Raw genomic sequence first — 26,572 nt, 5'->3', positions numbered from 1 at the left:
CAGGAATGTACAGCTGTTTGTCTGAGCCCCCAAGGGCCTGGCAACATTAGATTCCCAAGTGAAAGTTCACTGCAGCTGAAGGACAATTGATGGGGATGTTCAATAATCCCAGTTTACATAAACCGATAAAACACACTCCTGCACTGAAGAGAAAGTAAATTGAGAATCACGCTGCTTTTTAAAGGACTTTATCTAACAGCATGTAATTGCATAGGTCAACTGACTAAATAATTAGCATCTAACATCGCGCCTCAAGGCAATATCCACTTGTTGACTTTCTGTTTGTAGAAGATGTTCTTAGAATAGGAGAAATTTCTGACTGCAACCTTCTGGGCTATTTTGAATAAGTCTCTGGAGCAGACTTCAGGAAAAGAATGAGGATGTGGGACTAGCCAATGATCACAATCTTTCTCACTCTGCTAACAGTGCCTTCCATACCAATTAGTTACTATCCATAAAGCAATTCTATTCACTATCAGGAGGGCATTTCCAATCATTTCAATCTGTCATCAGGTAATCCTACAAATATTTCCTCAAAAACAAATCTGGCGGAATTCAAAGGGACTTGCCCCCAAGTAGCAGAAACTGATTGCAAAGTCCATTAATCATTTGCACCATAATAGCAGTTTTTTCCCCCACCACTTCTAGCCTGAAGTTTCAAAAAGTTGCATATAATCACAAATGGAGCTTTATATTGATTTGTTTGATGGTTTCCTCTCTTTTTTTTACAAATATTATAGCAGCTGCAGAGTTGCTTTTACAGGTATATAATAAGTTCATTATCTCTGAAGACATTTTACCCTAGGTGTGATGCTCTGCCTCCTAGTCCCTTTTCCCTCTATATTTCTTTTCCTCCCCTATCTGATTGACACACTGGAATGAAGTAATCTCCTGGCACACTGAAAGATACAAGCAGTTTGAAACAACAGGGTATCTGTCACTCTACTATTTTAAAGAGATCAGTCTTCAATTCTTCTTCTTTTTATTTCACTTTGAGATTTGTTTGCACTACATAGTTGTTAAATTTTCCAAACAACTCAGCAGTAGGTTTGCAGCCTTAGGATAACGCTTAGTTTAACGTGATTGTAGCAGTGCAATAAATATAAGCAAGTAATGGCATCAGTCTTTCTTCTACTAACAATTAACACCTGCAACATTATAAGACCTACGTGAGATTTTTTAAACAAGTCTTATGAATTGACAGGTAACCGTTATTAAAAGAAACCACACAAGCTGCAGTTTTAATTATTGTGTTTTCTGCTGAAGTCTAAAGTTTCTGATTGGCAGCAGAAAACAAACATGTATCTATTTAGGAAATATCATTAAATTTAATGGAACTTATTTTCCAGTAACCATAACCTAGATGGATGATATAAAAGGTGTTTTAAGTCTGAAGAAAGTAATATTTTTGTGGGCATTCCAACTACACCCTGGGTTGTATGAATTAAGTCATGATTGACAGAGTACAGAAAACAACCCAGCTCTTTTTTCTTTGGTCATTGGGACAAATTGGTTGTTGTTTGCTTGCTTGCAAAGAATAAGCTTCCTGGACCAATTGTAGGATACTTAAAAACAAAAATGGAAATGGAAACCAGACGACTGAAAATGGTGGTTTGCAACTAAATTTCGACAATATAATCTTATGGACCTCAAAATGCCACAACATACATAAGCTCATTTGCCTGCCGCCTTAACGATAATTCTGTTTATCAAAAAAAATTGTGAGAGATTCTGGGTAGGAGAAAGGAGAGGAATAGTTCCATTTATGTGAGGAAGAAGCACAGCACAGAGATGGAAAGTAGCAGAAAAGAAGCCTTCCTGAAATCCATGTCATTTCTTTTATTTGCCAGGTATGTGAATTTTGATCTTAATCAACCAGCATGACCCGATTAGGTCCTCAGAAAGGATGCTGTTTATGTAAATATAGCAAGCATAATAACCTCAGATGTTTTAGATATTGTATGTTCTAAAGGGAGAGTCCAGCAAGGCAAAGAACATTATTTTTTCCAACTTAATTTCCATATTAAGTTGGACCTAGGCTTCCTGATGCAGTAAAAAGCAGACACTTAATTCTAAAAATCCTTCTTTTATTTCAAAGTATCCCCAATATACAATTAATAAGGCTCAGAGATGAACAGTTGAGAATACCCAGTACCACGTATACTTCAAAGTCTAATTCTACCTATCTCCATTGTTGTCAAATCCATTATGCATGCGAGGCATACCTGCTGCTAATTCTTCTCTGGCTTTCCTTTATCATCGCCACATGTAATACATAGAGTTGGTAACAGACCAACAAGTCACAAAGCACTGCAAATAGACATCAGATTTCTGAAGACCATATAACTGTCTATAGCAGTGGTTCTCAACCTTCCCAATGCCGCGACCCTTTAGTACAGTTCCCCACGTTGTGGTGACCGCCAACCATAAAATTGGTGTCTCAGTTCCAAAGACCATCGAAAATATGTGTTTTCCGATGGTCTTAGGCGACCCCTGTGAAAGGATCATTCGACCCCCCAAAGGGGTCCTGACCCACAGGTTGAGAACCACTGGTCTATAGTGAATAGTGCCTGACAATTTGAAAGTTAAGCAACTCTCCGTGTTAATATGGTGCACACTGAGAATCTGAAAGAAATTGTTTGGACCTTGTATAAGCACGGCCTTTCAATAAAAAAACCCTGTAATTTTCAAGCTTCTTGAGCAGGTGAAAAGAGGTGGCTGCTTTAAGAATTGTATTAACTTTAATAAGGCAACATCTTAAAATAGCAGCATCTTTTTTCAGGCTTACATGGCAGTCTGCAAAAAGTTGGGCTGTTTAAACAAATAGGGAAAATATGCTGGCATAACTCCTTCTTAATTATATTTCAAGCTTGTATAGCTTGTATGTTATGGTATCTAAAAATTGGAAGCTTTGCTTGTCCCTCTGTCAAATTCTTGCGTCTTCCAAGAGGAAATTATGCTTTTTTTTCTGGACCATGTGCTTTTATTATAAAAGCATATTATAATAAAATATATAAAAGCTCAGTCATAAGAAGTGTCATCCAGTTAGTTATTAGCATAGCAAGACTTTTTCTAGAGTACAAGATCCAAGAAATTAGCTATTCCTATTCCAAAGTGAACTCTATAGGTTTAATCCCAGTTTGTCAAATATTCTGCTGAGAACTATAGAAAATCTCAGGAGAAATAGATCTTCCTACCAAACTGAACTTTGGGGATCCTATATAGATCTATTACAGTGGTGTTTTCCTTTTTACTTTTATCTGAACATTGTGAAAATGGTGGAATATAAAATAAAAGCATTGTGTGATTGTAATGAAAAGGTACTTTGTGTTAATGTTTATTGCTTTGCTGAAAACTAAGAGAACTGGTGAATTTTTGTGATACCTTGTACATTGATGCTAATCTTTTTTTTGTTTTCTCATGGACTGATGAAAGAATACTTCAAGGAACAATTTGATAGTATTTTTACTGACTGAATTTGCAGCTTACTTGTTTGAAGATATACTCAGTGGGCAGGCACACAGCTGGCAGTCATCAGCTTTCCCTTTAGTAGCATCTCCATAGAAACCAGGAAGACATCTATCACAATATCGACCACCTGTGTTGTGCTTGCAGTTCTAAACAGACAGAGGAAGAAGACACAAAACATCATTTTTTCAGTGCATCATAGAGTACTAGGTTTTAAAAGTAAGCTAGCATGGTATGGAATCCCTTAGGGCTCAAATTTATTCTTTGTTTCCATCAGACTTCAAACTATCACATCTTATATAGCCTATTCCCAGCCTATTTCGCATTCTTGTAACAACTTTATAAACAATGATAGTCTGAAAACCAATATATGACTCAAGATCACCTTGTAAGTCATATGACTGACTTTCATTGTATTGAGTTTCTCTAGTCCAATATTATAATCATCATCTTCCATACAGAAAATTGAAGTGACATCTGTTAGATCCCTCCCTTTTACCTGTCCCAGTAGTTAACTATACTTTTCATTGCCTTAATGACTTCTAATTCATGAACAACCTGGCTCAGGATATATTTCAATAATTATGCTAATTGATAACATGTATACAACATTCAGTAGGGATTAGATACCAGAGTATTGGCTTATTTTCTTATTTTACTGATTGCTGCATTGCCCAGTGACAGCCCTTCCTAAACTCCTGTATCTCATAGCAGGACAGGCATTGATTCTGGAGACTTAACAGATACCAGAATGTTGATAACAGATAACAGAATAACAGAGTTGGAAGAGACCTTGGAAGTCTTCTAGTCCAACCGCCTATTCAAGTAGCAGATCTTATAGCATTTGAGATAAGTGACTGTCCAGCCTCTTCTTAAAAGCATCCAGTGATGGAGCACTAACACCTTCAGAAGGCAAACCATTCCTCACTATTAGGAAATTTATCCTTAGATCTAGGTTGCTCCTCTCCTTGATTAGTTTATATCCATTGTTTCTTGTCTTGTCTTCTGTTGCTTTGGAAAATAGGTTGACCCCTTCTTCTTTGTAGCAGTCCCTCAAATATTGGAACACAGCTATCATGTCACCCTTAGTCCTTCTTTTCCCTAGACTAGAGCAAGAAGTAGGTTGTGGTCTTCAATCACCATGCACTGGAAATGGGAATGTGTATGTGCCTTTATGTCCTCAACAGAAACCATAGGCTTATCCTAAGAAATCTTACAAAACTCAAATAGTCAAACACTAGACTTTCAGAGTAGATCCAAAATGATCTGAGGAAAGAAAAATGGGTCAAAGCCTGTCTGAAAGGCCATTTATTGGAGTATGTATAGTCATGACCAGTGGTGGGATTCAGCCAGTTTGCACCTATTTGGGAAAACCGGTTGTTAACTTTCTAAGCAGTTCAGAGAACCGGTTGTTGGAAGAAATCTTATTTTGTTTTTTTCCACTGTTTACAAAGCTAATCCTGTAAGGAAGGCAGGAAGGAAACATTCTGGTGTTGCTTCTAGCGTAATGTTTATCGCCCTGCTTACAGAAACTGCCTCTCTGATTAACCCTTATCACATTGTAACAGCTAAGGCGAAGCCCCCATCGACCTGAGTGATGTTGAGTTGGCCATGCCCACACGGTCACATGACCACCAAGCCCTATCTATCCAGCTGGTCATTAGGGCAGAGACCTGATTGTTAAATTATTTGAATCCCACCACTGGTCATGACTTCTTTAATTAGAACTAGTCATTCAGGAAAGAGTAGAATCAATGAAACTCTGTCCCTTAAATCCTAAAACCTCACAGATCATCCAGAAGGATACCATGGTACACAATACTGAAGGTCACTGAAATGTCTGAAGTGATATTTTGTAACACTTGCCTCCTAATATATGTATATGGTGCTCCTAACCTTCTGCCCTTTAAGGTGGCACTTAAAGACTATCACATTTTGCAAGGTATTTAAATATTAACAATAATAAGTTTGGCTTGAGATAGATTTTTAATTTGGTATATTATTCATATTATTATAATTACATTGACTGCATTAAGGAAAGCTGTCTTGAGTCCTTTCATAGAAGAATGGAGGAAGAAAAGAAGGAAGGGAAGACCCATTTCCTAATGGTTGCTCATAACCTAAAAGATAGATTATTATGAGAATATCATTATAAATGGGAAGTAAGAAACCAAAGAAATATTGGGTTTAGGAAGAAAGATAATTTTTTTTTCATTTGTCTTTGCTTTCTTTAGTTTTCTTACTTGCAGTTGAAGATACATACTATTGAAGAGCATTTATATGCTATTTTTGTGTTGTACATTCACAATTCTGATAATCTGATGATTTATTTTTGGATATGACATCACATAGCTCACACAAAATGCTAGTCTCCCATATGTGTAACCCAACTCCAAAAATGCCTTTCCTGATTTCAACCCCTTCCTTCATTTTGGCCATGGCATATTCCATGCTTACCATGGCTCTGAATTATTGGATTCCCCTGCCTTCTTATATCTCTAACCCACAGCAAGAAATCAAGTACGAAATTGCTTATTTTTTATTAGGCATGCTTTTGAGGAAAAATAATACCATTGTTTTACGGTCCTCTGCACCAGGAGAACAAACCAGTACATTAAAAAAAAACCTGGATAAAATAGACAAAAGATAGATCTAACAGGTCTGCTGTTCCATGATTGAACTTAAGAAATATGAAACGAAGAAAACGGCAGCTATATTGTTTCATTATTCTATAGCTCCAAAGTTCCATATTCTGGACTGTAACTAAGGAGCCTCAAGTCCATATTTGACCATATGGCTCCTTAGATGACTTACTCACCATCTGTCAGTTTACAATAAGAGGGTTGCTGGTGTGAGAAGAAAAAGGAAAGGTAACATAAAGCTGCAAGGAAAAGGTAGCTGGTGTTTCGGTGTCTGTTATAATGCTGTGACAGATCTAGACTGTAAAAATCCAGGCAACAATTAGCAGGCAACAAGAGAATACTGCCATTGATTGCTTGATTATTTCATCTTTTCAGTTTAATTGAAATGATTCGATGTGGTGTTGATTAAAAACATCCCAGGTAGCCCTTAACTTATAACCATTTATTCAGGGAATATTGGAAGTAATGCCAATGCTGAAAATAGTGACATGACAGATCCTTACGCTTATGGCATGGTTGGGTGCATCCCAACAGTCATGTGATTGCTATTTAGGCATAAATGCAACAATCACAACATTGATTGCAATGTCCTGAGACAGCATGGTCATTCGTGACCTTTCCAAATGGTTTATAGCTAAGAAGCCAGCAGAGAAGTTTGCAAATGGCTATCATGTGATGACTTGCTTAATGGCCACAGGATAAAAGGCAGTGTATGCCTAATTTAATGATTACACTACTTAAAGATGTTGTAAGTTGAGAATTACCTGTAAATTCAAACCAAAACGAGAAAGAGCAATGCTAATTACCACTCAGGATAACAAACAACAGTATAAAACAAATGCAATATTCAAGTCCTTGAAATATTAAATTCATCAGAATTACGTGACTTCCAATGAAGCTGGCATCTGTATGCAAATCCACAGTTAGTCAATTCATAGGCCAGCTGTTGCATTTACTGGTGGGAAAGAAAAGAAAAAGAAGAGCAGGAACCAAACAAGAACTAAAACTGTTTTTTAAAAAACCTACTAATATATACAATCCTGCTTAGGGAGATTAATTATTATTAATTATTAAGGCATCTGGAGGATAAAAAGTAGGTGAGACTATAAATTAAGCAAAACAAGAGATAGGAAGAAAAGAATGTCAAGAAACGAGGTCTGTGTTTTTAGTTTTAAGACGGCTTGTGAGAGGAAGCAGATGACATTGAAGTTAGACCTTTCGTATGCTTTTGGATAAGGCAAGAATCTGAAATGAACAATGATGACTCCCTATTTTTAAAATGAAACATTGATAAATTATCTCAGGAGAAATAAAGGAAAGTAAAAAGTTTTTCTAGATGACATCATAATACTAATACTAATATAATACTAAACTAACATAACTTACTAGCACTGGCATCCATCAAGAGCCGTGATACCACAATGGTTAGAATGTAGTACTGCAGCTAATTCTGCTGACATCAGACTGCCTGCAGTTTGGCAGTTCGATTCTCAACAGCTCCAGGTTGACTCAGCCTTCCATCCTTCAGTAAAATAAGGACCCAGATAATTTGGGGCAATATGCTGAGTCTGTAAACCGCTTAGAGAGATCTGGAAATCACTATGAAGTGGTATATAAGTCTAAGTGCTATTGCTATTGGGGATGAATACAAAGAGGTCAGAATAACAAAAACAATGCAACCCCTATGTTAAGCATATCATGACACTGTAGGAACTTATGAATGGGGTGGAACTTATACTGTAGCACTTTATTTTGTCAATTTCACAAAAGCAAGAACCAGTGGATGCCCACAATTACTAGATAAGTGAGTGAGAAGGAACATGTCAGTCTAATTTATAGAATCATAAAACTGTAGAGTTGGAAGGATCTTCAAGAATCATATAGTCCAAACTTCCGTAATGTGGGAAAGACCAGTTAAACCATTGCTAAACCATAGCCTGGCCAGCAAATACCATCCTGCCATAATCACAAGGACTGTTGGTGACTCACAAAAAGTCAGATATATGAACATGGCAAGGGGTCCCCAATCTCTGGTCCATGGGTTGGCACCGGTTCTCGGCCAAAAACCAGGCTGTGCAAACAAGTGAAGCCCCATATAGGCAGCACACAAAACTATGCCCCTTCCTGTCTGGAGAAATACCTTTCTCCACAGAACTGGTCTCGGTGCCCAAAATGTTGGGGGCCGCTGCTCTATGTTGATACCTTTAAGACCCTACATTGCTCTGATTGTCAAAAGGAAGACCTTCTCCTGTATACATCTGTCAGTCCAACCAGATCAAAGAGAGTCAATTCCATGAAGATCTTGTGCTGATGAGATTGCAACCTCTTACGGCCTCAAAAGTTGGTGTTTTCAGTTTCCTGGAAGAGATTTGTTCAGCTTCATTCCTCTCAGGTTCCAGAAAAATGATGTTCTATTTTGTTCCATTTTGCACAGCGGGGTGTGTCAAAAATGAAAGTGGTTTGGTGGATACATGGCATTTCTATCCTTTGGTTTGCATCTTTTCTATTACTTTTTATATATTTGGGATGATCTTAAATTGACATTGTTAGCTGCTCTGAGGTTTAGGGAGGAACAGCAGCATACTAGTGTAGTCAGAAGTGAATTTAAACAAACACACAACATAAAAACAAAAAGAACAAAGAACTACAAGAATTAAGGTCCATGAATGGCTTTGCATGTGCAAGGCAGAATGTGCCTATAGTGTAACCAACCAACCAACCAGAATGTGCCTAAAGTATAACCAAGCAGCTTATAGCTTGTGCTAGCTATGGAAGAAGTCATGATGTACATTACAATGACACCATGAATGTATAGTTCTTCAGTATGCAACAGTCTGTTGGGATCAAAGACCTTGCAAGTTATTCCAACATGCATATGAGAGGTAGGCTTTTTCATATAGACCTTGTCTTGATCTGAGATCTTATTATGAATCAAACTGTGAAAGAAACATATTCAGTTTCTTTTTAACTATATTTCAAAGCCAAAAAAGATTCAGTAGAAAGGTATCAGTAAATTAGCTGCTTAAATTATCTGTTGTATTACTGAAAAACATGATGAATAGTAATGAGAAGTCCAAAAGGCGGAATACGACTTAGTTAGGGAGAAAAAAATCACTTTGATGTGGTGTGTCTTTTTACCTTTCTCAGTCTTCCTTCTTTCACTTCAAAAGTCTTATGATCCAAATTGAATTGCAGCATTTAATAGCCTGTCTGGGCACCGACCAATCCTACTTAACTTACAGCCAACAGAAATACTTTTTCAAGGTTTAGACAGTGTGTGATTTTCTCTGATACAGGTTGTATTTGAACACTACAGAAAAGAGGACTGAGACGCATTGTAAAACTGCAGATAAATATGACACTGCAGACAGATATAGTGCTGAATTGAATTTTCCTAGTTCCAGGCTTTTCCTACCTAGTCGTCCCACATTAAATTTATTTATTGGCGTTAGTACAGAAAACTAATTATAAAATTAAACACCGGTTAAATAAACAGTTCTATTCTTCCACCGACAGACAAGCAACTGAAAAAAAAAAGTTTTAGGTTGTACTCCATTTGGGAGAGCAAGATTCCAGGTATTTTAGTCTTGCACATTTTACCTTTGCCCAAAGCCAAACCGCAATTTAGAAAAAATAATATTTGTTACATTACACTAATGAGTTGCTAGGGAAATTTAAGAGTTTAAAAATCATTTTAATAGTTTATAGTTCGTCCTGTACATATTTCTATATCAAATATAAAATTAATATGTGAATTATTTAAGGGATTTTTTTCATAAAGGTACATTTTCAAAAACCCAGCAATTTAAAATAGTTTAAACTGCGGAATATATAGACATTTCATACAGAGACAAAACAGGGAGGACAATGGTATTTCAAATGCGAGCCTGTATTGTAAACCCACTGCATTTTTATTTAGCTTTTTCCTTGAAACTTTTCCTTGAGAAGAACAATGCCGAGTTGGTTCAAATACTAGAGGGAATCTGGAATATGATATCCCATTCAACTGGCAGTGGCTCAAATTGAATTTCTGCAGGACTAATGAAATGAGAAATGTTGTTTCAAGCTTCATGCCATGTCAGACAATATAAAACTAAAATGCCCTTGAGTTAATCAAAGCAGTCTATTCAGCGTAATTTACACAGTCAAAATAAGCTAGAGAGCAGGCTGAAAACATTGGCACTCTAAGTATTATTATTCTGACTCATAAATGCATTTAATTCCGAATTAGTAGGCAGCTGTAAGATTTATGCATTCAATCAGGAAAAGGCACCTTTCCATGTAGCCTAAGCTATGTTTCCTTTGCAATCATTTTCTTTCGTAAGAATTTTTATATTTACTGAGAATTACAATTATACCTGCATGATGTATTACAATAGTAGTTACTAATAATTTCCTACACTATTCTATATGTTAAGTAAATCTCACAACAGAAATTAGAACATTGTACAGTACACCAGAAGCAGAGGTGGTATTCTGCTGGTTCGCACCAGTTCAAGGGAACCGGTAGTGGCGGTGGTGGGAGGCTCCGCCCACCCTCCCAATTGTCATCACGGATGCTCTGCACGTGCGCTCCCGGTTCCGAACCGGTAGCGAAGGTAAGAGGATTTCATGCCTGACCAGAAGCTTTTCTCTCTGCTATTTTGGATAAGGACTATTGCTGTCAGATAAATATCATACGTTTTCTTGCTCACCCTTATGCTCATGAGCTATTTTATCATACTACCAAGTGATTCTTTAACTTCAGAAGCAATCTATTAATAAAGATCCAAATCACAGCTATTTTTTTTCTTTAAGTAGTTAGTATCTCTAAAAGGCGTGTGGTGGCCTAGTGGTTAAGATCCTGGACTGCCACAAGAAGGTTGTCAGTTTGAGACCCAAGTACCGTATAATGGGGTGAGCTCCTGTTCTTGCTCCAGTTCCTGACAAACAGTTCAAAAGCATGCAAATGCAAGTAGATAAATAGGTACCACTTTAGTGTGAAAGTAAGTGTTACTTGCGCCTCGGCATACAGTGATGCAGGTCATATGACCATGGAAGCATCTCCAGACAATTCTGGCTCCCTTAGCTAGGAAACAGAGATGAGCACTGACCCTTAGAATTGGACATAACTGAACAGGGGAAGCCTTTACTTTTTTAAAAAATCAGCATCTCCCCGGTAGTTAATTCAATTGCAATATTATGCTGAGCTGTCAAGCAGCACTTACCAGGCACTCTCCAGTGATGTCATCACAGGACTCTGCATGACCAAAACAAGTGCACGGCCTACAGATTCCACCAACGATGGTGCCATTAACTCGCCTGTGTCCTCGCCAGCATGACTAGAAAAAAAATGAAACATTAAAAAAAATGCAATGAAGAATATTTTTAAAAATGCAAAATGCCACTAACATGCAAACAGAAGACAATAAGATAATTGCAGAAATTCTCAGTCAGCCAAATCATGGTTATCCCAAAGGCTTTTTTCAAGAGGCAACTAGAGTTTCTGTTTTTTCTTTGAAGACATTTCGCATCTCATTCGAGAAGCTTCTTCAGCTCTTGATTATAGAGCTGAAGAAACTTCTTGGATGAGAAGCGAAACGTCTTCGAAGAAAAACCAGAAAGTCCAGTTGCCTCTTGAAAAAAGCACCTTTGGGACTTGATAAGATAATGTATCACCTTAGTATACAGATAATGATATCGGACAGGTGGCATTCCATTTCTATTGACCATGGTTTTCTTCCCCTTATCCATCTTCTAAATCTGCTAAGTTTTATTTCTCAACATGTTTTGCCATCTCATCACCCTGCTCTGCTTTGTACTCTTTATTTGCTTTCTTCTTAAGTACTTATTTTCATTTTCCCATTCCATCTGTTTCCATGGCCATAAATACTGCTTGCAACCCACTTTGCTGTACCCCCAAATTTTTACGTTTGAACAATATTGATTTCCCAAATGAAGGTAAGCAGTCTACATACTGGGCAGTGTTGGATTTTAGTATTTAGTGACCTTGGCCTAGAGAACAGTGATTTTTTTTTTTTTGCTGGCAACTGTGGCTATATTTTCAGAGGCAAAGTAGTCAGCTTTGCAGACCACATACTAACTAGACTCCTGCCTTTGGAACCAAGCATCCTGAAAACCTAGTCCAATATATTAGTCTACATACTCCTCTGGCATGTGTGTTGCTCAGTGTGTGGCATTGTCAGGCATCCCATGGTTCCACTGATGTATTGGCTTAAATGCCAGGTAGAGAAAATGACTGACAGTCCACCTGTTATTCCTCCCAAGAAATTAGCCCAAACTTTGTTCAGATGTTTTATATAACTGAGAACTATTTTGATCTGGAATAAAGGCTGGTGTTGTTAAAATCAAACAAAGAAGCTTGTCTCACTGTTATGATTGTCTAAGATACTGACCTGAACAGAAAAGGTTGGAGTAAGATTAAAAGAAGCCTTAGCTTGATTGTTCTGCTGGAAAGGCAAAATAAAAGCAGAGAAGTAAAGGATGGAAGTAAGATAGCTTGACATACCAATATGGAGACTGAATATAGTTAGAAAGCAAATTATTGAAAAAAGGGGTAAAAGGTAAGAGAAAAGGCATTCCGTAGCTAAAACTTCAGTGCAATTATTTTGGATTGGAGGTTAAAAAGAAAGAAGGCAAATTAGCAGGCAACAGGAAAGCATAGCTCTGATTCCCCTTCACTTGTAGACCTAGTAGAATGAAACTGTTCATGGAAAAATTCCACACAGAGTTGTGCCTGGAAGAATGTTAACACCACGTGTACAGGTTGGTAAACATGTTTTATATAGTCAGCCATACCATAGTAATTAGAATGTTAATATTTGTCCAAGAAATTGGGATGGATGCAGCTTTGTAATTGCACTTCATTCAAGCATAATATGATTTGGTTATGGTTGATTAGGTTGAGAAAAACCATATCATTTATAAAATGTGGTTTAGAACTTAGCGTATTTTGTAAACTCAGTCAATTTTGTTGATAATTCAATACATCATGGTTAAGCTGTTTTATTGTAGGGGTACCTGATACATAAAATATCAACTTCCTATACAGGCATTCAATGTTCTTACAAAAGTTAGGAAGGCAGTGAACCTTCATGAATGTCATTCTATAGGTTAAGGGTCAGCAACCTTAAAAACTCCACAAAGGTCCTAACCGGAAGGCTCCCCCCGCCCCCCGTTCAATTCTGGAGCTGACGGAAGTCCGGTTCCCCCACCATAGAGTTTCCTCCTAGCGCGGCATCCTTTTTCCTCTACCTGTCCTAACCGAAAGCCCTATCAATTGTGGAGCTGACCAGAAAATCTATCCCTTGCCATAGAGTCTCCTCCTGCTTCCCACCCCAACTGGAAGCTCTTCTCAAAATTGTGATGTCAACTGGCAACAGGGAGCTGCAGCAGAGGGGTGAAAGAGCCACATGAGGCTCCAGACTTGCGGGTTGCTGACCCCTGCTATAGATAGTCATTGACTTACAACAGTTTGTTTAGTGACTGTTTGAAGTTACAGCGGCACTGAAAAAAGTGACTTATGACTGTTTTTCATTCTTATCCCCATGGTCATGTGATCAAAATTCAGATGCCTGGCAACTGATTTAATATTTATGATAGTTGCAGTATCTCAGGATCATGTAATCCCCTTTTGCGACCTTCTGACAGGCAAAGTCAATGGGGAAACCAGATTCACTTAATGACCATGTTGCTAACTTAATCACCGCAGTGATTTATTTAACAGCTGTGACAAGAAAGGTTGTAAAATGGGGCAAAATTCTTTTTAACAAATGTCTCGCTTAGCAATAGAAATTTCAGCCTCGGTTGTGGGTCATAAGTCAAGAACTACCTGTATATGGCAAAGAGGTAAAAGTTCTGAAGTTACGTTCATTTGAACATAAGTAGAAACTGGTTTAGAACTTCCCACTCAACACAAGAAAATCTAGCGCTGAACAGTCAGGATAGAATCAAATATGGCATATTTGTTCCTTCCACACCCTTAGCTCTCATACAGCACTCCAGTGCATTGTTTCTCAACCTTAGAACATTAAGATGTGTGGACTTCAATTCCCAGAATTCACCAGCAAGCAGTTCGCTGGTTGGGAAATTCTGGGATTTGAAGTCCACACATCGTAAAAGGGCTGAGCTTTAGAAACACTGCTCTAATATGTGTGATACTGCATTTAACAGGAGGATTCCCCCCCACCCACGCAAGCAATTGTGATTCAATACCTTATATTATCTACTGCATGGTCATCCCTCAGGCATATTTCAAGTATGAGCTATCAAAAAAAAAAAAAAACCTGACTTTTGCTTGCACTTCAGAATAAGATGCCAGACAGCAATTCTGACTATCATATTTTGGCTCTATTTTATGGGTTTGAACATGCCGACACAACTGCTTGTAGCTAGTATCTTGCTGCTTTTGCATCTTTCTGTGTGTAAGTAGGGAGAGAATTCAAAAAAACCCTAAATATTTACAGTTTCTCTAAGGGTTGAAATTGTTCACACAGTGTTGCAGAATGATGTCCAAAAGTTTCCTTATAATCTTTTAATTTATCTTTTAAATACTTCATCTCTTCAGCTGAATATTTTCACTGAATAGTTTAACAGAAAATAAAACTTACACATGAGAAAATAATAATAATAATGATGATGATGATGATGATGATGATGATGCCATCCAGGAAAAAAAGCATGGGCTGTTCTGTTTTACAACTGAAGTTTGCAAGAACACTTGAAATTGTTTCAGTTGAAATTGTATAAACATTTCTCTCAGCAGAAAGGAGTCTATAAACAATCTGATTGGTTTGCTTTTATTCAGATAAATATTTGAGGAACTGCCATACCAGCAAGAAAGAAAAGGAATAAAAGTACTTTATAAAATGTAACTAGGTATTGCTTTCCTTTCTATAAATGTCTGTTCCAGCATAGGAATCCCTATGAGAAGAATCTCTCATGTTGCTCCTCCTGTGAATTAAACTTTACTCCAAATCTTATGTGCTTGTACATAAGAAAAAAGGACTTACAGACTGAAAAACCCATTTCAAAAGCAACCCACAAGTCACACTACTGTGTTGAAAACTGATTTAATAGCCACTCTTAAGAAAATCTGGGGAATGGAAGAATCTTAGGTTAGAATGAAAAGGTAGCATCCATTGCTTGCTCTTTGTTTCCATAGGTCCCAGACAACATGTGTTACGTAAGAGTGACTTGGCCACATATATTACTGAAGGTCAGGACCATCTGACCTTGAGATTGGACTACCATTTGCCAGAAATGATGTAGGGTCTCATGCTTGCACAGGGGTTGGACTAGATGACCTATAACGTCTCTTCCAATTCTGCTAATCTGTAGTCTGTAATCTCTGTTAAAATGAATAAGGTACCTGGCTCAGGCAATTATTTTTATGTTATAAAATGCAGTAAATAGGTATTTAATTAGCTGTGTGTTGAACTGCTTGTAATAGTTTTTGCCAAGTCAATATGACAACATGGGTTCTTCTTATTTATTTGATTTAAGGGAGGAGGGCAGCTCCTGGACTATTCTTGGCAACCAAATATCTGCTTGAGTCAGTTCTGTAAATTTGACAGACTAATAGGTAATGTACATAGTAATAGCAATAGTGCCTTGGCAAGCCTCCTTTCTCTTAAGAGTTTTAGAATAGCCAATTCAACCGGGATGTGTCTTGAAAGACTTGATATGGCAAGAAACTGGGCCTCAAAAAAGAACCTATGTAGTCCTCAATTTATAGCCATCATTTAGCAATTGTTTGAAGTTACAACAGCACTGAAAAAAATGACTTAGGGCCAGTCCTTGTACTTATGACCATTATAGCATCACAGGTGCTTGGCAATTTGAAATTCTGGAGTTACATGATTGCCATTGCAACTTTCCTAACAATTAAAATCAATGGGTGAAGCTGGATTCACTTAACGACCAGATGATTCATTTAAAAACTGCAGTGATTTTCTTAGCAATCAGGGCTAAACAGGTCATGACATCCAGTAGGCCTTATCTCACAACCACCTTGCTTAGTGACAGAAATTCTGGGCTCAATTATGGTAATAAGTCGAGGACTACCTGCCAGGGACGTGCGGTCAGGAGAGGCAGGGGAGGCAGAGCCTCACCGCTCTCATCATGAAAAGAAAAAAAAGGGAAAAGGGAAAAGACACACGTGGTCCGATTCCCTGCCTTCCTGAGTCAACATGAAGGTGACCGCGGAGCACGCTCTGCCGGCTTGCGCTCCGCGGTCTCCTTCATGTTGACTCAGGAAGGCGGGGAATGGGACCATGTGTGCAGGAGGCTGAGGCTGCCGTAGCCTCCTGCACACATGGACCCATTCCCCGCCTTCCTGATGATGTCACCAGCCTCACCAGCCATAAACCTCACCGCACGTCACTGCTACCTGCATATACTCAGAGGTCCAGTCCCAGAAAAGAAATGGTGGGTGCCCCTTCCACATATGTTTATTGCCCTGTAAAACTAGGTTTTTCTTCTTTATCCTTTGGGAAATATTTAATTTCAAGACCCTATGAATATATTTAAAACTGTATCCTTGTTAACAGGGTGGTTTAATTAGGGGAAAAATGCATTATGATTTAATGGTGCAATGTTTTCAGGGAAACTACTTTGTATATTTCATCCCTTAAATCATAATTCAAATTTTGCTTTGGAGACAGCCAATAGTCATTTTGGGTTTTTTAAACTGAGGATACAAGGCAAACATTATTTTTTTGTTGCAATATTTCATGTTTCATATTCTGATGCCTACTTTTTTTTAATGCTGTAACTCAATTTCGTATGGAAGTCCTATGCAGAAAAAGTAAATAAATAAATAACCATCCATCACCTACATTAGTTGCATTTGCTCAACTGATATTTCTGATCAAACAAGTTTTTTGAACATCTACAAAACCCTTCAAAATCTATCATCAGCCTTTTATAAGCTACCTTTGGTGGGTGTTTTTTTTAACATTAGTATTTATAATAAGATAAAGAAGTGACTATATCTGGTATGAGAATCAAGGCTCCATGACCTAAATAACATGTATAAAATCATGGTGCTTTAAAAGAAGAGAGCTGACAAGTAAATGCCTAGAGTGCTTGTATAAATGGCACGTTGTTTATAGTATTGTGAAACAGAACATCTTTGGGCTTTTAAAATGCTTCCTTAGAGACCTAGTTTTCAAAATTTTGCATTTAAAAGCTCCACCAGCAACGCCTTGACATGTTAGTTAAGCATACATGCACTTACTCCAAATATAGACTAGATATTATTTGGTTGAAAATATTCAGATTTTACATATTATAACCTTCAACAAGACTGCACTCTACTAAATTGATGAATCAATCATCACAGGGGGAAAGTGTGTGTGTGTGTGTTTGTGTGTGAGTGTGTATGGGAGGGGAGGAGACCATCACACATCTGTATGAAAAACGTTATGTATCGTCTCAAGCACAAATGTGTTGCTTCGTTTTGAAATTCTAAAACATATCACATATTTTGATTTTGAGCATTCAGAGTTTTTAAATATAATGTCAAATAAAGTGATTAAGCCCAAAGGACTGTTTCATAGCTGCATGTTATGAACATTATATAAAATATCAGACAATTCCACGCACATCAGTTCAGAAGTCACCCGTAGGTGTTCCCAGGGGTAAGATTGCTACTCTGTAAATGAAAATATCTCAGATACATTTGAGTTGACATATAATACATAAATATGATTATTTGTAAAGTTATTTAGAATGATAAGGGACTAAAGAAAGCTTTCAGTTTTTTTTAAACTGAGCTAAAAACATCCAATTGTATTATATATATATACATGTGTGTGTGTGTGTATGTGTTTGTGTGTGTGTGTGTGTATGTGTATGTATGTGTATCTTCAGGCTGATGTTTTCGACTTTGTGCGAGTAAGGCGTGGTCAGAGCTGTCGTCTTTCTATGAATCTTGGTGTGTGTGTGTGTGTGGAGTGCTGGCTTTGCTGCTGTAAATGGGTTGATTGGCTGTGTAGTTGCATCCTGATTGGTAGATGGAGTTTATGTTTATAGATTGGTCGGCTGTTTCGTATTATCCTGTGTGGCTGAGGTGCTGGCTGTGTGTCCGTTGTTCTTTTGTGTTGCAATGACCTGGGTGGAGGGTGGGGTTCGTTTGTTGACTAGGGCTGGTTTCCAGATGTCTGGTAGGTGGGAGGATTCATCACGTTTATTCACATAGTGGGGGTGTTTCTCTATTTCGATGGCTTCCATAATTATTCTCTTGTTGAAGTGTTCTGTTTTGGAGATTAATTTGGTTCCTTCAAAATCAATTTCATGCCCTGTTGCTTTAAGGTGCTGGGAAAGGGAGGAAGTGTGTGTGTGTGTGTGTGTGTGTGTGTGTATATGTATATGTATATGTATGTATGTGTATATATGTATGTATGTGTATATATATATATATATATATATATATGTATGTATGTATGTATGTATGTATGTATGTATGTATGTATTATATTTGTACTGATAAATAAATAAAGGGAGACAGTACAAATTATCAGTACAAATATAACACAAATATAAAAAGACAACATTAAAAATAAAAATATGGTTTTCTGCCTGCATGGTCTTCTGTGATAAGCCGAAGGACAGAAAGAGGGAGTAGTGACCTTCCTCCCATATTTAGTCATACCAGGGGTTGTAACACAAATACATACCTATTTCCCTGGCTCAACTGATAAGGAACAGAGCCCATGGCTTACTGGCTAAAACTCCTGCCTAAGATATATACAGCCCGGGTTCAAATCCCAGTAAGGGTATGGCTAGCTTATGAGAGCTAATTAGCTCGAAATAGATCTATACTAGTCTCCCTTTATTTATTTATCAGTACAAATATATATATATATATATGTTTTCATAGATTTTCGTAGATTTACTAGTCTCCCTTTATTTATTTATCAGTACAAATACAACACACACACACACACACACACACACACACATATGGTAAATCAAAGTTAATTAAAACCAAAAGGAACACTTTCCAAACCTCTTCATTACAGTTATGTGGAGGATAGAAAAGGTGAAATATGATGACTCACGGAAAACAATGCCAGCTTAAGAGTATATGGTACCTCTAAACATCCTGAACGGATGGACATGTCAAAAAGATTTGCATTTTTGGAATGATTAGGAAGGGGTGGCGGCTTTGGTGCCCCCCAAACTTTGGCACCTATAGTCAGTCAGTGCACCCTACGCTTTGGTGGCCTGGATGGTGCCTGCTTGTCATTCACCTAAAGTTAGAGAGGTTCTGATTGTTTCTATTGCTATCATCTGTAGCTTATTCCCATATTCAGACCCTAGCATACAGATATGCATCTAATCATATGTGTGGTCTAGTGGAAAGAGTTTGTTTTTTCAATCAACCCCCATATTTACTGACAGAAAAATCCTTCAGCTGCTTTGTATTAAGATACTTACCTCACAGGACGAACCCAAATATCCTGTAGGGCACTGGCAAATTTCAACAGCAGATGCATCTTTTTGTCCAGGCAGTAAGTCATTAGCAGATTGCAGGCTGACACCACTCAACCTAGTATATAAGGATAAAGTAGAGGAAATGCTAATGATCTAGAAAGGTAACATTGTATTCATACTATTTGCTATGCTAGATTGGGTGCGGGTGAGGAGGATAGATCACGCATTTTAGTTAAATGGGTTATCCAACGATTGGCTGTCTCTTTTGACTTGGTAGTAGTCATGTTTAGACTACAAGTAGTCCTTGACTTACAACAGTTCACTTAGTGACCGTTTGAAGTTACAACGGAATTGGGGAAAAATGACATGACAATTTTTCATACTTATAACCCCCCATGGTCACGTGATTTACATTTGGATGCTTGACAACTGACTCACATTTATGACCATTGCAATGTCCTGGGATCATGTAACCCCTTTTGCAATTTTCTGACAAGCAAAGTCAATGGGGAAACCCGGTTGACTTAACAACCATGTTACTAATTTAGCAACGGTAGTGATTCATGTATATGGGCAGAAAAATTGTAAAATGTGGCAAAAGTCACAACAAATTTCTCACTTAGCAACATAAATTTGGAGCTCAATTTTGGTCGTAAGCTGAGGACTACCTGTATAGCATAGCAAATCCACATTAGAACATTGTCACACAAATATTATTAACCATAGGAAGGCTTCTTAGTTTGTAAATTGCATGTTTTACTCATGCTGCAGGCAGACCAAGAATTAGGCTGACTGAGAAACTGTCAAACACATCTTCTTATCCTGCTGAAAAGTAATGAAATATTAAATGAGATTTATAGATTTGACATTACTTCAAAATATGTTTTACTTTGGAAAATGTTGTTATAGAAAAAAATACTTATTCTAAAGTGAACTGCTTTTTCTTTACTATGATTCTATAGACTAATCAATATAAGGAGAGAGAGAGAGAGATAAAGAAGCTTTTCTCTCTATTATACAAGGCATTTTTCATACTCTTGTCTCAATAGAGTAATAAAGATTTGATAAGCACTGTATGCTGCATCATGAACACATGAAGAAGCTAGTCTATAGACTAGAGGAAATCTAACTATGTGGTTGCTAAGAGTCAGCAATGACTTCATGGTGCACAATCAATCAATCAATCAATCATTCACTAGGTGAATTTAGGAGGCTAGAAGTGGGTTGGGGATTTTAAAAAGGTGGATTTTTAACTGTGGATTTTAATGCTGTTATGCCCCCAAAGTCATTGTATGTAAGTTGAGCAGATAAATAAATTTGTTCAGTAAATAAACTTGTGCAACCCACAGAACCCACAGAAATATTGTCCACTTAAAAGAGTTTGTAAAAAAAAGCACCTGAGAGAGTCTCAGATGTGAGTAACTCTAAGCTCTAAGCAGACTTTCATGTGTTTTGCACTGAGGAGAGGCCTCCATCTAGCCACTCTGCCATAAAGTCTAGATCAGTTCAGGGCTGCAGTGATGGTTGTCTTTCTGGAATCCTCTCCCATCTCCACACAGGAGCTTTAAACCTTAGTCAGAGTGACCATCAGTTCTTAGTCACTTATCTTACTAATACCCTTGTCCACTGATTGCTGTTTGACTAGGTGACCAGCTTTTGGAAGAGTCCTGGCTGCGCCAAACTTCTTCTATTTGACAATTATAAAGGCCACTGTACTCCTAGAAACCTTCAGTGCAGCAGAAATTTTATTGTAGCCTTCCCCAGATCTCTGCCTTCCAATAGTCCTGTTTGTACTTCATTGAATTAGGAATATTAGTCACAATCTAATGAAAATCTGAGCATGCTTCATCACATTCAAATCAGTTATCTTTAACCAGAAGATGTTAAACATTAAGGAAGCAACCCTAGATATGTTTATTTGGAGGTAAATTGGGCTCAGGTAGGATTTGTGTTTAGGAGTTTTAATAAGAAGGAACTAAATAGAATTTCTAGGGCTATATACATGGAACTAATTTAGGTGGACATCTAAGAAAGCTAAGAAATATTGGGACCAGATTTGTACTTTAATTCAGAGAAATCTTAAAATAGATGTACAGTCAAAACCAGAGTTTTTTCTTCTAGATTTGATGGACATACACATTGAAAAAAATATGGGACTTTATTTTCATACATGATAATAGCAACAACACTTTTATATCACAGAGATGGAAGAATTAATAAGATCCCACAATGGAAGAATAGATGGTTCAGTTAATAGAGTGAGCAGAAATGAAGAAATTGACTGCTTTGATTTTTTTTTAAAAAAGGAATTTATTTTGCTTTCTTTCTACTTGGAAAACACTTTTAAACTTTTTGCTTGAAACTGAAAGAAGTGAAATTTTAACTTTGGAATTTGATGATTAGAGGGTTTTTTAATTACTATAACAGTACTGTGTGTTATGGTTAATCTTAGAGAAAAAAACATATCATTTTATACTATCTGTACCAAAGAAAATCTGAAGTTATTCTTTTCTTTATTCTTTTTTAAAGATTTTCCCGCACCTACAAATTTCCTTTATCCTTGACCCCCACCACTTTTTGTTTTAAACTTTTTTCCTATTTCAGAATAACAGAGTTGGAAGGAACCTTGGTGGTCTCTTAGTCAAACCCCTGCTCAAACAGGAAACTCTATACTATTTCAGACAAAAGGTTTGTTCCTTGGATTTTGCCTTCTTCTGAAACTTAATGTTTTGGGGGAAAAAAGAATCTTAGACTTATTTTTATAGATAAGTTCTCCCTTGACTATCCTATCAAAATCAAAATTAGGTAATACATCAAATATTTATCTATAAAGGATTTATAGAAAAACAATAAACTAATTTATCTAAATTGATATAACTGCATAAAAATCCAGTTGATTTACTATTACTGTAATATATTTCTTAATTCTAATGTTACTATCCAAGCCTGAACATAAAATGTCTTTGCATCTTAACCAGTGCCTCTGGGAGCATTGCTAAGTAGTTAATTTTTTGTGATTCTTTACATAGTCCCATGCTACCAGTGACGTGCAATCAGGGGAGGCAGGGGAGGCAGAGCCTCACCGCTCTCATCATGAAAAAAAAAAAAGAAGAAAAAAAGTCTCCCCTTTTCTCTTTCATCTCTTTCTTGCGCGTGCAAGCAAAATACCCTAGGATCACGGTGGCGGGGACAGCAACTCCTTCCGCTGCGCTGTGGAGAAGAGCCATGCTGTGCTCCTCACTGCTAGCCTCAGATCAGTGTGAGCCGCGGTCCCCTTCATGTTGGTTCAGGAAGGAGGGGAATGGGACCGCATGTGCAGGGGAAGGGACCGTGGCTCACGCTGATCTGAGGCTGGTGCTGAGGAGCCTCCTGCACACGTGGTCCCATTCTCCTCCTTCCTGAGCCAACAAGAAGGAGATCGCGGCTAGCGCTGATCTGAGGCTAGCAGTGAGGAGCACAGCATGGCTCTTATCCGCAGCACAGCGGAAGGAGTTGCTGTCCCCGCCACCGTGATCCTAGGGTATTTTGCTTGCACACTTGCAAAGATCAAAGTTGTCACAGTCCTCCCTTCATGATGATCATTTGATGACATCACCAGCCTCACCAGCCATAAACCTCACCGCACGTCACTGCATGCTACCAGTGGAAAATGTTTTAATCTGACCCTAATTTTCTAACTGCCATTAGCAAGACTCTCCTTAGGGTGAAGTATCATTCTACATGCTAAGGAAGCTGGGAGGAGGTCAATTTTACACATTTAAAAAAGTGTAATCTAGTGAAACATTCGGATGCATGCAGGGGCCCTATGTGATGTGAGTTTATTTATTAATTAAAGAGATGTATATGGCCACCCATTTCACACATGGTGGGATATAGCATAACATCTACAATAATAATAATAATAATAATAATAATAATAATAATAATAATAATAATAATAATAATAATAATAATAATAATAATAATAATCTTTAATTTATAAACCGCACCCTTTCCTAAACAGGACTCGGGGCGGTGTACAGTCATATTAAAACAGTATAAATACAAAATATAGATGTACTTAAATATACAAATAGGTAAACAGAGGAGGTAGGGTATGGACTGTACAATATTTAAATTAAAATACAAATAAACATTAAAATTACCCTTAAAAACTACCCAATAAGATGTTTGCCAGGAGGTTAAAATGGGACTATAAATCAGTTTAAGCCAGCTAATTGGAACAGGTGGGTCTTAAGCTTCTGTCGGAAGGCGCGGAGGTCGGTAGTAGTTCTAATATCGGGGGGGGGGAGGTCATTCCAGAGGGTTGGGCCCATCACAGAGAAGGCTCTACTCCTGGGCGCCGCCCGTTGACACTGCTTAGTGGACGGCACCACTAAGCAATACCAATAGCACTTAGATTTATATACCACTTTACAGCATTCTCTAAGCGGTTTACAGAGTCAGCATATTGCCCTCAACAATCTGGGTTCTCATTTTACCGACCTTGGAAGTATGGAAGGCTGAATCAACCTGGAGTTTAGTGAGATTCGAACTGCCAAATTGCAGTCAGCTGGCAGTCAGCAGAAGTAGCCTGCAGTACTGCACACTAACCACTGTGCAACCACTGCTCATCTACGAACTGGTTTCAAACTTCAGGCTCCCAAATCTTGGGAGATGGGGGATGGGAGGTTAGTTGTCTATATGTCCTACAGGCCACTGAGAAATCAATTCATCTGAGAAGTTATTATGTTGCACAGTATTTCTGGCTCCCTATTTCTTGGGTAGTATTTACGTAGATATAAATATGGAAGAAGCAACATTTTTGACAATAAGTCTATTAGATGTCTAGTTTTATATACTTTATTATACATGGAATTTTGTAAAGCTAGAGTCAATGAAGATTCACCTGATTTTTTTGGGAGAAATGCAGTGTAGAAGGAGTACATACATTTTTAAAATCATTTATATCTTCTGTTCACTCTTCATGTTACCCAAAGCACTTTTCCAATAACAGAGATAGTCTAACATGTACTACACATTCCAGAAATCCATTATTCATATTTAAGATGTTGTCCTTGTTCTATATTCCCATTGCTAAATTTTCTTTTAAAATGAGGCAGAAGAAATGTTATTTAAACGTACGCTATGATTTGTTAAGGCAAAGAATTAATCTAAAGAACTTAATATCTACACATAACAAAATTTACTGGTATTTTTTACTAACCTATTTACCTACAGATTGTCTTTTCCTAGTGCTATGTAATATAATTTGGAGCAATGAGAAACAGTTACACACAGAACATTTCACTCAGAATTATTTCACATTTGTATTCACTGAATGGTCCCAATTTTCATTAGGTTCTGCTATTTGGTAAATGGTATTTTAATGTGTTTAACAGTTTTTATTCATTGAAAAAAGCTGCAGTGCAATTTTTCCCCACTTCAGTGTAGTAATTTCTATTCCTCTGTGTCGTTCAGCAGACATTAAAGTACATAATGTTGGCAGTAATGGGATACCAGATCTTGGAGATACTTGAGAAATTCAAGTATCTAGACCAAATATTTAATATGATTGCTAGTGTGGCAGACACTGTTGACTTCTACTTGCAAACAAGATTAAACAAGATGCAGCTTTTGAAGCAATTGCAGTGCAGTTTACGGTCTGCTATTACATTAATTGTTGTATCCTGAGATTAAAAAGAAAGGAAGGAAATCACCAGCACCATATGATACTATTGGAAAGCTTCTAGGTCACGTTGTCTACATTTCACGCAACATTATTCCCTACTTGAATTCACTGAGTGGTTTCAATTCCCCTTAAGTACTGAAATCTAAACACGGGCTATAAAGCTACTACTGACCTTTTAAACTTTGGAAATTGACTTTTTGCAGCCTAAAATAAAAGTAGTAGGAACTTCTCACTAATTGTCTCTGAGAGGTCCAGGTGAGAGAAAGTGTGACTTGGTCATGACAGTAAAGCATTTTCTCTTTAAAAATGTGTTGCCTTTTGAACAAGCCCAACAATTGTTTAACAGCTATGATGGCACAGTGAATGCAGTATTGAAGGCTAATTCTGCCAAATGCCAGCAGCTCGATTCTCACCACCTCAAGGTTGACTCAGCCTGCTTAGAGAGGGCTGTAAAGTACTGTGAAGCGGTATATAAGTCTAAGTGCTATTGCTAGGTGCTAATTATGAATACCATATTTTTAGGTGTATAAGACACACCTTTCCCTCCCCAAAAAAGAGGGTGAAAATCTGGATGCATCTTGTACACTGAATACAGCATTTTTGCCCTACCGAAACTTCACCCCCCCTTGCAAAAATGCATACGCAGAGGGTTTGGGAGGCTTGCTCCTGGGGACTGGGGAGGTCAAAAATGAGAAAAAAATGTGCCACGTTTTGTTTGTTTTGGGGGCCCTCCAACCCCCAGGAGCACTCTAGAAGCCTCCCAAAGCTCTGCATGCCCCCCCCTTTTTTTGCAAAAAAACCAAGGTGTGCAGATGGTTTGAGAGACATGCAGAGTGCAAAAACTTTTTCTAAAAAAATTACTCCTTCATAATCACGATGCATCTTATACTCCAGTGCGTCTTATAGTCCAAAAATACGGAACATATTTCAATGCATTTTAATATGCTTTGATGATTTATCAGCATGTTTTCAACAAAAACCAGTGATGCCCATTTTAATGATTACATTTGGGGCTCCAAATGACACAGTTATGATCATCTGATGCACGTTGATAAAGTAGCAAAGACATGCGGGTAGTCCTGGATTTGTAACCATTCATTCAGTGACTGTTCAAAATTACAAAAGCTTATGACTGGTCCTCACATTTTATGACTGTCATAGTATTCCCATGGTCATGTGAACAAAATCTGGACACTTGGCAATTGACATGCTTGTACTGATCATTGCAGTGTCCTGGGAATCATTTGATTGTCATTTGTGAACTTCCCAGTTTCTAACAAGCAAAGTCAATGGGAGAAGTTAAATTCACTTAATGATCATGTGATTCACTTAATAACTGTGGTGATTTGCT

The 26,572-nt window shown here is 37.6% G+C and overlaps 1 protein-coding gene across 1 annotated transcript in view; it reads right to left on the bottom strand.

Moving 5' to 3' along the window:
• Positions 1-26,572, bottom strand: part of LAMA2 (laminin subunit alpha 2) — a 464,667-nt gene that overhangs the window by 181,198 nt on the left and 256,897 nt on the right. The window contains exons 15-17 of the mRNA XM_081941542.1: positions 19,554-19,665; positions 11,318-11,431; positions 3,490-3,617 (exon numbers count right to left, since the gene is read on the bottom strand). Of these exons, the coding sequence (XP_081797668.1) occupies positions 3,490-3,617; positions 11,318-11,431; positions 19,554-19,665 (354 nt within the window). The remainder of the gene's footprint in view (positions 1-3,489; positions 3,618-11,317; positions 11,432-19,553; positions 19,666-26,572) is intronic.

Source organism: Natrix helvetica (assembly GCF_964273705.1).
Source record: "Natrix helvetica genome assembly, chromosome: 2".
Lineage (NCBI taxonomy): Eukaryota > Metazoa > Chordata > Lepidosauria > Squamata > Natricidae > Natrix > Natrix helvetica.
Note: the sequence above shows the minus strand (reverse complement) of the source record. Positions and strands in the feature narration are given on the sequence as shown.